The following is a 13,717-nucleotide window of genomic DNA, read 5'->3' as shown; positions in this document are numbered from 1 at the left end:
TTTATCAATAAACAGAGATTAAAGACTATATATAATCAGTCACTATACTCTTCAACATTTCAAAGGCAAAACATCTCATAATAACTCCTTAACGTTTATTTGACAGCTGTTATACTGTTATAGTGTTGGGGAGTAAGTAGTCACATGTGACCTGTTAAAGTCACAGACTGTATGGTTAGAGTAATTAAATTTCAAAATAAATGTAAGCTAACTGCAATCAGTTAGGCCTAAAGTTACTGAGAAAAAAATGTAATTAAATTACAGTTACAGAGTAGTTAAATTGACTGCTAAAAGAAAATCAAACATATATTTATAAATATTTGCTTTTAAATAAATAAAAATAATACCATGGGAGCCACTACAATTTACAGAATAGCCCACATGAGGTCTGAGGTCTTAATTATGCTTATGCACTTTTCCAAATTTTGTACGCCTTGTTTGATTGTATCCCCTTTCTTTCTTTGTTTTCTTTTTTTTCACTAATATCAGGTACATTTCTCAACATTTTATTTAAGCTTTTTCTCAGTAATCTGGGTAATTTCTTGGGTAATCGGTTGTTGCTCGTTGCCTTCTTCCCATGTTTTTAATTTCACAAATATTTAAACCCTTTTCTCTTTGAACCTTTAGTAAGTTGGTGCAATTTCTTTCAAAAACATTGAAAAAAGCAACTAGCAACCTGGTAAGAAATGGTCCACACATTACAAGAAATGAGTAGATTTTAAAAATTGTTTTTGAAAAAGTTAGGGGAAAATATTTTTGGTTAAAAAAAACTATAAACTATATTTATAATTGCATTCATAAAATTATCCTGCAAATATTTTATGAATTTTTATGCACTTTTCCAAGCCTTGTTTGTGGGGGGTTTTAATCCCCTTTCATTTTTTGTTTATTTAATTTTTTTAAATTTTATAATTATCATTATCTTTTATTTTTGAATATAATTTTTAGATAATTTGGTTGTACTTTTTTTTAAAAACTAATTTCTAACTAATTTGGGTTATTTCTTCTGTCACTGCTAATTGCCTTCCTATGTTTTTGAAAGAAATCAAGACATTTTCTTAAGGTTTCAAAGGATTAAAAATTGTGCTTAAAATGGAATAATTATTATTTTTATGTTAAACAGTTCCCTGAAGTATTTCAGGTAATAATATACAGTCTGCTGTATGATTTTATAGTTGATGATGTAGATGTTTCTAATGGTCCTCCACTGAGCTCACACATTCCCATAAATTCCCTCACATGCTGCTGCTCACTGCATGAGGGCATGCTGCATATCTAATGCAGCAAAATCAAGGATGACATCACCCCTCTGTGGAAATAAAAACGAAGGTGTAAAGATGACAAATTGTTTTTCGGGAGTTCTTTAACAATGCAGTTACATGATAACCTGCATGTGTTTGTATTAAAGTGTCACAGTGGCAGAATCACAGCTCAGCCTGTTCAAACAGCCCTCTGCTGCAGGAAACCTTGGATCTGGTCCAAGGCTGAGTCTCAATTCCTCATCCAGGCTTCCTGAATATCAATCCCCTCGACTCCACTCACTTCGCTCCCCCCCATATTACAGCAAATTTACTGAATAAACTGTGCCTGCTGGGAATTCATCTCATCACAGAGATGAACTGAGGAAAAACAAACAGCATTTTGGGATATAGAAACCCATCAAAGATCTAATAATATTAAAACCACTAGATGGCAGAAAATATCCTGCACCGGTTAGCTTCGGCTTGATTTCTTTCAAAAACATGAAAAGAAGGCAAGACACCAGCGGAGAATGAGAGCAGAGCGGACACTGGCGGAGACACTAGCGGACAATGAGAGCGGAGAATGAGAGTGAGTGGACATTCAAAGACACCGGAGGAAACACTGACGGAGACATCAGCAGAGAATGAGAGAAGAGCAGACTTTCGGGGACACTGGCGGAGACATCGGCAGAGAATGAGAGCGGAGCGGACACCGGCGGGGGGTGTAAACATGGCAATCAAACTTTTAATTAATCAAAAAGTTCCATCACTTGGTTTATTTCCAGCTGTCTGTGTTTTATTTAGTGGCGTATTGAAGTGGTGGATAATTAGACATTAATCAGAGTATACTGGTTAAACTGCTAACAGACTTTATCTGAGTGTCAATTCATGCATTTATTATTAAGCTTTTTGCCCACATTCAGCCTTCACTCTTTATTGCCGTAGAAACAGAGCAACAACTCGGCATTCCAGACGCGTCTAAAGCTCTCTGCTCTTCAGATTTCGGTGCTCAGTCCGGGTCGAGCTCAACCAACCTGCAGCCACGCAGCGTTGAACTCATCTTTGACCTTTTTGTGTCAGTGACAGTCAGCAGAAACCGCCCCTCGTCCCTCTCCTCTTCCTCCCGACTCTCTGAAGCTTCTTCAGGAAATGAAATTGGTTTGTGGGATGATGCTCTCCACTTTGTGATCCGCAGGGTTCGCTGCGGCCTCGTAGTTACAGATCGTCACTTCGTGTCTGTGAGCCTGAAGAGCACAAAAAGAAAGAAAGTAATTTGTTATCCTAGCGGTGACATCATAGTCTTTAATCACTGTGCTTAATGCACAATGAAGACACAGACTTGATCGATTTTATAGTTTTTTAAAAGAAAATACGTAAAAAAGAGCAGACTTACAGCATGAACAAACACTCAGTGTATAGTGTTTCAGCTTAATAAAGGCTACAGAGAGAAACAGCTGGTTATGTTTTATGGATGTTTATTGCTATTTTGTGTATCTGTTATTAAGTAAACTTAATTAATTTAAGCACAATGGGATAATGGCAGGTATGCTAAAATGCTGGAGTAATAATAACTAGAAAAAAAGACAGTAAATAGTCTGCAACAAACTAAATGACACTAAATATTATTTCCAAACTTATTGTTTGGTCTATGAAATGTCAGAAAAAGTGGAAAATCATGAACGAAATAACTAAGAAGTAAAACGTATGTACCAGAAAACATGATCAGACCATTATAACAGCTACATGCAACTTCTTTCTCAAGTTAACTCACTGAAACCTGGGCAAATTGGCATGATTTCTTTTAAAAACATAAGAAGGTAATGACGAACCTCAAATGACACAGAAATTAGCAATACATTTGTAAAAAGCACAAAAAATGCTTGAAAATTAACACACAAAGACCCCAAACACAAACAAAAAATAAATAAATAAAAGTAAAATAAATAAATAAAAGAAATGACCTGAAAAAAAATGCATAAAAGAAATAATAATTCTGTAAAAATAATTTTAAATATAGAATTATGATGGTCACAAATATAGTTAAAAAAGATATTCTCTAGAGAAACGTAACTTAATGAAGTAATTTACTACAATACTTTTATTGTACCAGTTGCAACTTTTTTTGAGTTATCAGATGTACTTCTGAGAGGATATTAGATCCCTTTTTATAGGCATTCCCCCGGGTTACCATCAAAAATAAAGATGCTAATGATTTTCTTTTCCAAAAAAAAAGAAGCAAACTAGACTACATTTGAACGCACAGCTGGTGCAAATCAGCGCAGGACAATAATCAAACTAAAACTACGGTATGACTGCATGCTTGCAACATGCATGATCTTTCTGAGCTGCAGGGAAAAGTGTTAACTCATGATTTAATAACACAATAAAATAAAACTATTATTCAAAAAAATGGGGGAGAAACGTAATGTTTTGTTAAGGTTACAGTAACTGGGAACTCTGGTGTTAATTAAAAAGAAGGACTTTGTGAACAGCTTAAACAGCTGTCACCACGACAGCATCGTACCACACGGACACAAAAGTGCTCTTTTGAGGACTGAAGGGAAAATGATGTAACACCAGAGAGATATCAAAATATTTTGGAAAACATCTGCTGCCCTCGGGATTAAAAATGAGTCAATAACATTTCTCCTTTTAATGCAGTTTTGATGTGACGCACACAGACAAACTAACCATGGAACCACAGGGGAAAAAACAAATATTTATAAGTTTGTTTGTCCTGAGACTAAATTCCTACATTTGAGAAGATTAAAAATGCCAGCCAGTTTATTGGGTTCAAAGGGCTTAAAACTTATGCAGCCTAATACCACAACCCTGGAAAAATTCAGTTTTGTACAGAGGTGTTATTTCAACTTTGAGGTCATTCTGGAAAACGTGGTTTGTTGTGTTACACTGTGAGGTGTTTCTTATATTTAGTCTACCCTGAATGATATCTACAACAATATTTAAATATTTTAGATGATCATTAAAGTAGAAATACCACCTCATAGTTGTATGTAAGTCGACTTACAGTTTACGCCAATTATTTTTTTATTAATAATATCAATGGGTTTTACTGAATTTATTTTGTTTCCTATCTGATTTTATGCATTCTGTGCATTCAGTTTTTATCCTTATTTTATCTTTCTTGTACTGGTATTATCAGGTGGGGTTTATCCATGTGAAGATGCATTCTATTTATTCTATTCTGATCTCAATTTTTTTTTTACATGCAGGTTTTATTTTGTCTATGTCTTCTGTGACTTTTGATGTGCATGTAAATTCTTTCTTGTAAAGCACGTTGGGCTGCATTTCTTGTATGAAAGGCGCTATACAAAGAAAGTTTATCATCATTATTATTATTGTTATTATTATTAGTGTCACCAATTTGGTATCTGACCAAACGTCTCCTCTTCTGCTCCTGAGATATGATGTTAAATAATGCCCTGATAAGTTTTTCTGAAGAACATTATGATGTCAAAGTTGATCTTTGATAAATGTCAGAACTTTATCATTATATCCTATGACAAATTTGCGTGAAATCTTACCATAATTCACATATGAAGTTTTGAGTTATGGCCAAAAACATGTTGTGTGACATCACTAACATTTGACCACCAAATTCTAATAAATGTATCCTTGAGTCCAACGTTGGTTTTTAGAAAATTCTCTCAAGGTCTTCTTAAGATATTCCATTCAAAAGAATGACACAGATGCAAGGTCACAATAACCTTGACCTTTGACCTTCAAAATCTAATAAGTTTATCATTGAGTCTAACTGGGCGTCTGTGCCAAAATTGAAGAAATACCCTCAGATGTTTGTGAGACATGGGGTTCACAAGAATGAGACAAAAAAAGTCACTTCATCATTATATCCTGTTAGACATTTATGAGAAATCAAGTTATGACCAAAACCATGTTTTATGAGGTCACTGTGACCTTTGACTTTTTGAGCTTCAACCACCAAATTCAAGTCACTTCATTTTTGAGTCCAAAGGAATGTTTGTGTCAAATTTGAAGAAATTTCTCGCAAGAATGCAAGGTCACAGTGACCTTGACGTTTGACCACCAAAATCGAATCAATTTATCACTGAGTACAAGTAAACGTTTGTGCTTAATTTGAAGAAATTCTCTCTTGGTGTTCATAGGATATTGTGTTTACAAGAATGAGACAGATGAGGTCACGGTGACCTTGACCTTGACCTATGACTACCAAAATCTGATAATTTCATTGTTGAGTCTAAGTGAACATTTGTGCTAAATTTGAAGAAATTCCCTCCAGGTGCTCTTGAGATATTGTGCTCACAAGAATGAGATGAATGCAGGATCACAGTGACCTTGACCTTTGACCACCAAAATCTAATCAGTTCATGGTTGAGTCTAAATGAACATTTGTGCTAAATTTGAAAAAAAATCCCGAGGTGCTCCTGAGATATTGTGTTCACAAGGATGAGATGAATGCAGGATCACAATGACCATGACCTTTGACCTATGACCACCAAAATCTAAACAGTTCATGAGTGAGTCCAAATGAACATTTGTGCTAAATTTGAAGAAATTTTGAAGATATTGCATTATAAGAATGGCTCAAACAGACAGACGGACGGACGACCTGAAAACGTAATACAAGGAGGAACAAACTAACCTCTGAGTATTCTCCTCTCAGACCGATGTAGTAAACTCTGGTGCTCTCTTCTCCAAAGTTCTTTGACACGTGGATGGAGAGGTGGTTAACGTTGGAAAAACGAGCAATCCTGGAAATCAACGGGAGAAAAACTTCAATTCAAGGCCTCAGTCCACAGTCACACTCAAAGGAAGCAACACTATACACTTTATCACGAAATTTGTGGAGGATTATAAATGAGGAATTAAATATGTCCGTCCCGAGCCGCCGCATGTTGAACGTGTGTTCATGTAACCAAAACACTTACACACGCATACAAATGAAGACACGCATGACGACCTGAGACAAACAGAAAGAAAAACAAAGATTTGCTTCCACTTCTGTTTTGAACGCGTCCTTGACCACAAAACAAAGATCGAATTTCACTGCGTCAAACTCACAACGTGCTTTTATCACTTTCTATCTTCGTGTCTTGTTTGGCTGTTCAGTGTTCTGCCTGCTGGAATATCAAGCATGAGCAAACCCATCGAGGTAGATTTTTTAGGACATGCATTTGTCCTCACAAATAAAAATATGAAAGTAGCAGAGGGCTTTTATTTTGATGAAATTAAAGGCAGTGACAACGCAAACTGATGCAGATTTGTATTTATGTGAAACAGTTGATGTCCTGGGATGCTAAACAAATTTCAGAAATATTTCTGAAAAAAAGTTACGTCTGTGGGAGTGTTTTCATACATTCTTGTTTTTTATTTAGTCAAGTAATTATGTTTATTCTAGTTTTGGTTTGAATATATTAAGGTATCTGTGCAAGCATTGCTGTAAAAGTAGATGTGTTTTTTTCTTTAAAAATTTTTTAATAATGATTTTTATTTGCATTGTTTATTTATTATTATCCTTATTATATACAGTTTTTTAAACTATAGGGATTCATGTTTGTTACATTTTTCCTTTCACTGAGAAAGATTTGTGAATGTATATTCTGTTTATTCTAAATGCACAAAAAGCCAATAAACATAATAATAAAAAAATAACTACAAGAAAAAAACTGACGCCTCTGTCGTCACCACATCAACCCGTGCTGATCGGCTGTTGACGTGCGGACGCACAAATCTCCGTTCACGTGCAGAAAACAGTGCAGACAGTCTGTCTGCAACATCTGATCTGAGAAACAAATGTGGTTTGAACACACAAAGTATCAAACAAGTCGACTCTTTAAGCCGCAGATTTCTTGAGTGCTCAGTGATATCTTTGAAGACAGAAGGGAACTGTTGATTTAAGACCAAAAGTTTCTGTTTGAAGGCAAGAAGTGATAAAAATAACTTTTTCTGCCCTCACTTTGTCGGGTACTCGAGCTCAGCAGCGGGGTCTCTGTTGAGTCTGAAGGCTTGTTCAGGTTCTCTGCCGGTGTCGTCGAACGACATCTGAGGGATGTTCTTGTACCTGCAGAGGAAAATAAGATCATGAAATCACTGCCCTCTAGTGAAGGAAGCGATAGAAGCACTTTAACAGCAGATCAGTAGAGTTTTTTCTAGAACATATTTATTTCTAATTTTAATGGGAATTACAATCAGTCAAAAATTCCTCCTATTATTTATTTATGAAAATTGGTCAAAAAGGCTTCACCATGTGTCCACTACTATAAGACCTGATTTTGTATAGCAGTAATATCACGTCATGTTTTTCAAATTAAAATATATTTTTATTTCCCCAAATGTACGACTATGAACACTTTGAAACCTGAATCGATGTCAGTTTTCCTGTGCTGCCTACAGACGCCTTTTACAAGCTGTTAAATCCTTTAAAACCTAAACAAATCAGTTTGATTTATTTCTGAAACATGGAATAAAAGTCAGTGAGCAACATGGTAAAAAAAAATGAGCTGAAATTTAAAAAAATTTAAGGGGGACAATTAAAATAAAAAAACTATTGAAAAAAGTCAAGTAAACTATTTTCATAATTGTTCTAATTAAACTTTTTTGCTGATTTTCAGGTAATTTTCTTATACCTTTCTTTTTACTAATTTCTTGCTAATTTGGGGGCCATGTCTTCATTAGTTGCTCATTGCCTTCTCTCCATATTTTTCAAGAAATCAAAACAATTTGCTTTGGTTTTAAAGAGATAAAGGATGATAAAAATGTGAAAGGATACGGACGTGCACCTGTGCAAATGTAAGTGCATATGTATGTGTGTGTGTGTGTGTGTGCCTGTGTGCATATGTGCATGCATGTGTGTATATATTTGTGCAGATTTTGCTTTTATTTAAGAGGGGTTGCCCGCTAGCTTTTTGATTTGTTGAGTCCAGTGGACACACATGTATCATTTTGTTTTCTGTGATTTTTAATGGAAAGCATTAAAAAAAAAAAGTATATATCAAAAAATAAATAAATAAATAAAAGCCTTTAACACTCACAGTCGAATCTCAGCTGGATGAGAGTCGTCATCTTCTCCAGAGATGATGATACCTTTCAGCTTCACGCTGCCGGTAAAACTGAGAGAGACACACAGTTCCTTCACTGCTATCTCTGGCAAAACTGAGTGAAATCACAAAGAGACGCTACCAACAAATGGTGAATTATGAAAAATCAAAAATGAAAATAGAAGCAGAAATGTTTTGGTCTGAAATTACAGAAAAAAAAAATCCCCCAAAACTTTAAGAGCTCATTTATCATTATAACTGTCAAAGAAGAACCTTGTTACTAACTTAGCGGAAAAAAACATTTCATAATGACTACTTTTGTGTTCAGTCATTTTCAGAGAGAGGGTTCATATTTGGACTAATTATGAGGATGATGATGATGATGATGGTGACGGTGATTACTTTAGGACTTACGGGATGTTGAACAGCAGCTCTTCATCTGCGTCGCTCTCCACGTACTAAAAGAGAAAAACAAACGCGTGTTAATCCTTTCTGAGTCATCACAGAGCTGCAGCAGCAAAAAAACAAACACCACAATCTGCACTGAGACATGCTCAGATTTGGATACTGGTTTGACTGGTTTTGAGGCCACAAAGATCCTGGTATGAGTGATCAGAATCGGGCATTATTTTTCAGTGTTTTCCGACATTTAATAGACAATCAATAAATCAAGAAAATAATGTGCAAAGTCATCAGTGATGAAAACATCAATTCAGTTATTTTAGATGTAAATTTGCAAACATTTACCATTTTGTGACAAACCATAATATGAATATCTTAAAATAATATAATAAACATCATGATTATGATTTCAACAGTGGAGGAATAAGTATTCAGTTAAGTAGAATTACGAGTACAACAATGTTAAAATACTAAGTTCAGTTTCCCATAAAACGAAAGACCCTTCTGAAATAAATATTATTATATATTACATTATAAGATAATACAAGAAGCCTTTAACTGTTATAGGTGACCATAGTTGAGCTAATCTGTAGCAATCATATTTCATTAATTATCACTGATTATATTGGCAAGTTGTGTAATTTGGTTTAATCTTTAACAAAATTGTTACATTCATATTGTTAAGTGCAAAAATGTGCCACTGAAACCCATTCAAACGGCATTTTTTGATCTCACAGCCATCAAAGCATAAAAACATGCATTGTATGATTTCTGGGTGTCATTCTGGACTTTTGCCTTGGATTTTGTCATTTCTACTTTTTTCCACCTGATGACATTTTTTTTTTTTTTTACCATACTTGACAAATGGAGAAAATACATTGTATTTCCACTAGGTGCAATGGTGCTGCTAATCACTGACACATCCCAAGCTACAACAATTTTAAAAAAAATCTGCCTTGCTTGTAGCAAAGTGAAAATAATTGGGGGGGGGTTTCATCTGAAAACATAGTTGCATCATGACAAAAATCTGGCATTTAAAGGGTTAAAATTCTGAGGAATTAATGAATATTTAATATTACGATTAGGACTGATGTTGGTTAAAAAAATAAACTCAATGTAAGTAGACGGTCATATTAATGGATAACATTTTTAAAGCCTGATTTTTAAAAGCACATTTTGTGTGCAGAGCTGTGTGAGTGTGTGTATGTGACGGTGCACAAATAATATCAATGTATAAAAAACAATGTTGCTGCTAATCACTGACATATCCCAGGCTGTGATAATTTAAAAAAAACAAAAAACATAAATTTTGCATACAGTAAATGGAAAATAATGGGGTTTTTTTTTTAAATCTAAAAACAGAGTGGCATCATGACAAAAACCTGTCAAAATTCTGAAAATTAATGAATATTTTTTATATAATTTTTATGATTGGGACTGCTGTTGATTAAAAATGAACTCAATAAAAGAAGAAAATAATAATAATGTATATATATTTTTTTAAATCTTATTGCTCTGCCCTAATTAGCAAAGTAATGTACAGAATTGCAGCCTCATCTGCTTTGGCAGCCTCCGTGATGTCAATAAAGTTTTGTTAGTTTTAGTAACTGCGCAGCACCACGGCGACGCTCCGCGACAGACGAAGCCGCAGACCTGCACCTCCACCCGGGGCACACCTTCAGAGAACGCCCGTGTAACTTGGGTCCATGCTATCGCTCACCGCGCAGGCACAGAAAAGTGACCGGGTTAGAGGCTCTGTTCAGCCGTTACCTTGTCCCGCTCGTGCCGCCGGTCCCACGGTTTGAACACCAGCTTCCCGTCCCCGTCTCTGCTCTCGTTCAGACACTGCAGCTTCTCCAGGTCGATCCGCCGGTAGAGTCCGTACTCCAGGCCCCTCTCCGCGGGCTCGTGCTCACCCTTGCACCCGCAGCTGTGTCCCTGTCCGTGACCGTGGCCGTTTCCGGACATCGTGGAGCTGAAACGCTGATTCCCGTCGCAGTTAGCTCGGACAAACACGAGTGTGACAGGCGCAGCGTGTTCGGTTTGTTTTCAGAAAGTAAAGTGTGAGCAGCGAGTTTCGCTTCGCGGCCTGAAGCGAACTGAAATCTTCGTCAAGCGAACAGAGAGCAGACATGTGCTTCCGGTGCAAGATTTACAAAATAAAACGCTGTTTCTCGACATTTTTTTTAGGACAAGGGGGCTGATAGTACTAAAATAACATTAAATTGAGTAGTAAAAGATACTATCAGTTCACACTGTCTACTGCACCCTAACTGTCCTTTGTTGCTGCTGATGTTTGCACACGAATCATACTTTCATGTATATTTTTATACTTTGTAAATATTTTGCGAAATATAACTTGTGTATTTTGCAGCCTATGTAGGATTTTAGATTTTGATTTCGTTATCTATCATAGCTTACATTTGTGTCCTAAACTACATAAAAGTGAATTTTTATTTTCTTTTAAATAGTATGCACTACTGAGGGTGACACAGCTGCACTTCTTGCATATTAACAATAAAGTCCTTGAACCTTGAACTTGAAAGTGTTGTGAAATACAGACATATTTTAATATACGAAATGTTTAAATTAAAGATAAATGTCTAACAATTAAGCACTGAGGAATAATAATGGCACATTATTTAATAAATATTGAGCACTTTGGGCCCACATAGAAATTAGCCTTTAAACATAACGGTTCTACTAGCTATATATTCTCACATCAACTTGTTATTATTATTGACATATTAGTGTTATTGATATTAATTAGTATCAGGATAGGGTTTATTGCCCTTATTATTTGGTGCATAGGCTACAATAAGCATTTTAAGGGGACATAAAATAAAAAGAATAATAAAAATAAATCAAGAAGCCCATCCATCCATTCATTTCTATCAATCAATCAAGAAGCATGAATGTAGAATAAAAAAATTCACGATAAAAGTATGCATAATATTACAGTGTTATGTCCAGGGTCGGAGGGGTCAGCCACAGTCTATTTCCACCTCAGGGTCCTGGATAGTGATATAAATTAAAAAATACATGTACGTACCTGAATTAGACAGGCATTAAAAAATGTGGCTTGAAAGCGTGTTGGACATTAAGATGAAATCAATATAGATGTAACTAAATATTCTAAGTGCAACATTCATTACTTTCTTGCCTTTTACAACTGTATCCTTCTGCTTTTTGGGGGAAAGTGTCGCCATCTCTCTTTTTGAAGTACAGATATTTTATTTTGAAGGGGAAGCGTGCCCCGCAGGAAATCATCTTCTTCGACATTGACGTCACTTTCCAGAAGTCAGACGCTCTGATTGGCTCGTATCGCTTACCACCAAATGTCAAAACTGTCGTACGTTACCAAAGTGCCGTGAAGTTAAAATTATAATAATAATTAGAATAAGTGCATAAAAATGGATGAGCCATTATGTATTTTATATGTACATCTAGTTAACTAAAACTAGTGACAAACAATTAACAAAAAATTATAGAATAATTGATCAGTTTCTGTGGATGAAGAAGAGTTCAGATCTTTTACAAATTTTAGAAAAAGTCCTAAGGATGACATATCATGTAAAATATATACTAATAACTAAGGCAGACAGGACAATCTAGAGTGAGCTTTTTATTTACTGTACCTGCTTTTCTGCAGAATTTTTAAATTTTATCCTGCCATTTAGAGAGAAAATGTTTCATAGAAAATACAGAAGATGCTTGTGTTACTTGATAAAACACTACCACACACACACACACACACACACAAAATCTACTTACAGTCCTTAAGGGCAAAAAGTCAATTTTAATAAAAATGACCGTATAACATTTATTAAAATCTAATAAAATTACAATTTTTAATCTACTTCCTTTCGGGCCCATGTTGTGGGGTGCCAGGTCCCAGTGTTGAAAATAAATACATCTCATCATTGTTGTCGACTGAAGCTGCTGACGTCCTATTAACTTTCCTTCCTTATTGTTGTGTTTCCTTGTTGTTCTCTTCCCGCAGTCTCTTCAGCACTCACTCAAGCTATTTGTCACAGTGAAGCAGATATAAACAGGGACACACACACATTCGACAGCAGGAAAACATGATCTGAAGCCACAGGAGGGTTAAAACAAGTCTACTATGTGTGTTTGTGTAGTTCACTGATATCATTTTAGCCCTACACATTAAAAAAAATGTTAAATATGTTTGTTTTTTTTAAAAAGCAGAGTCTTTAACCAGCCAGTTGATGCGTCGGCTGACGTGCACCATGCATGCCGTTAAGTTAAAAAAAAAATGGCGTGTGAAGGTTTTCCGCTAGTAGTGTATCATTTGATCGTTGTGAAAAGTAAAAAAGAACTATTCTTTAAATTAAAATAATTGGTATTTTCTCTGCCCCATGAAGGAAAAGCTTGATGTTTAATTAATAAGAAATACTTTTTCTTTTTATTTGCTTTCTTGCTGAGAGACTGACACCACTCTCACATCTGTGTGCTAATATGAAGCTACAGCCAACAGCCGCTAACTTAGCTTAGCATAAAGACTGGAAACGGAGGGAAACAGCTAGCACGGCTCTGTTAAATATTGCATACACTTAAACTTTTGTTTTTAGGTGCGGCTTTCTTCTGGCGGCTTAAGTTTTGTTGCTGACCCGTCCACAGCGGCACATTGCTTCACTTTCAAACTGTGTGTGTGCCGACTCATAAATACTGTGTACGTAAAACACTGACGATAGGTAAGCACACCATATGACCCCACTTTAAAAAATTTAAACTATTCCTTTAAATATCACAAAAGACATTTCCAGCACATCTTGGGCTCATTCATTAACGTGTTTTGTCTCATTTGTTGAATATGTGCGTGTAGTTTCTTGTGTAAAAGTGACAAGTCAGCGTTTTGCACATGCTAGAATACTTCTTCAAGTCTACATCTGGTCCTCGTCAAGACATAGCTTTGCACAAAGCCAGAGTAATACTACAATTTGTTTTTACACGTGGTTTTGGACATTGTTTTTGTACAGTTTAACCCTTTGACACCTAAGGAAATTTGCTTGATTG

The 13,717-nt window shown here is 35.5% G+C and overlaps 1 protein-coding gene across 1 annotated transcript; it reads right to left on the bottom strand.

Moving 5' to 3' along the window:
- Window positions 1–1,990: 1,990 nt before the first annotated feature.
- pithd1 (PITH (C-terminal proteasome-interacting domain of thioredoxin-like) domain containing 1) lies at window positions 1,991–10,793 on the bottom strand. Its single transcript, XM_042506859.1, has 6 exons — window positions 10,451–10,793; window positions 8,693–8,736; window positions 8,273–8,350; window positions 7,198–7,302; window positions 5,884–5,992; window positions 1,991–2,485 (listed from the first exon to the last, which is right to left on the bottom strand). The coding sequence occupies exons 1-6, from the start codon at window positions 10,646–10,648 to the stop codon at window positions 2,384–2,386; spliced, it is 636 nt and encodes a 211-aa protein (XP_042362793.1). The 5' UTR covers window positions 10,649–10,793; the 3' UTR covers window positions 1,991–2,383.
- Between the last annotated feature and the right edge of the window lie 2,924 nt (window positions 10,794–13,717).

The sequence above is a fragment of the Plectropomus leopardus genome, chromosome 18, assembly GCF_008729295.1.
Source record: "Plectropomus leopardus isolate mb chromosome 18, YSFRI_Pleo_2.0, whole genome shotgun sequence".
NCBI lineage: Eukaryota > Metazoa > Chordata > Actinopteri > Perciformes > Serranidae > Plectropomus > Plectropomus leopardus.
This window is presented reverse-complemented; position numbering and strand designations above follow the sequence as displayed.

What these genes read in the sequence shown, in the direction of transcription:
- pithd1 (XM_042506859.1), bottom strand. Translation starts at nt 10,648, where the DNA reads ATGTCCGGAAACGGCCACGGTCACGGACAGGGACACAGCTGCGGGTGC. An exon ending in GAGCTCGAGTACCCGACAAA is followed by an intron (nt 5,993 to 7,197) that starts GTGAGGGCAGAA and finishes GTTGATTTCCAG; the next exon opens with GATTGCTCGTTTTTCCAACG. An exon ending in TGAGAGGAGAATACTCAGAG is followed by an intron (nt 2,486 to 5,883) that starts GTTAGTTTGTTC and finishes TGTGCTCTTCAG; the next exon opens with GCTCACAGACACGAAGTGAC.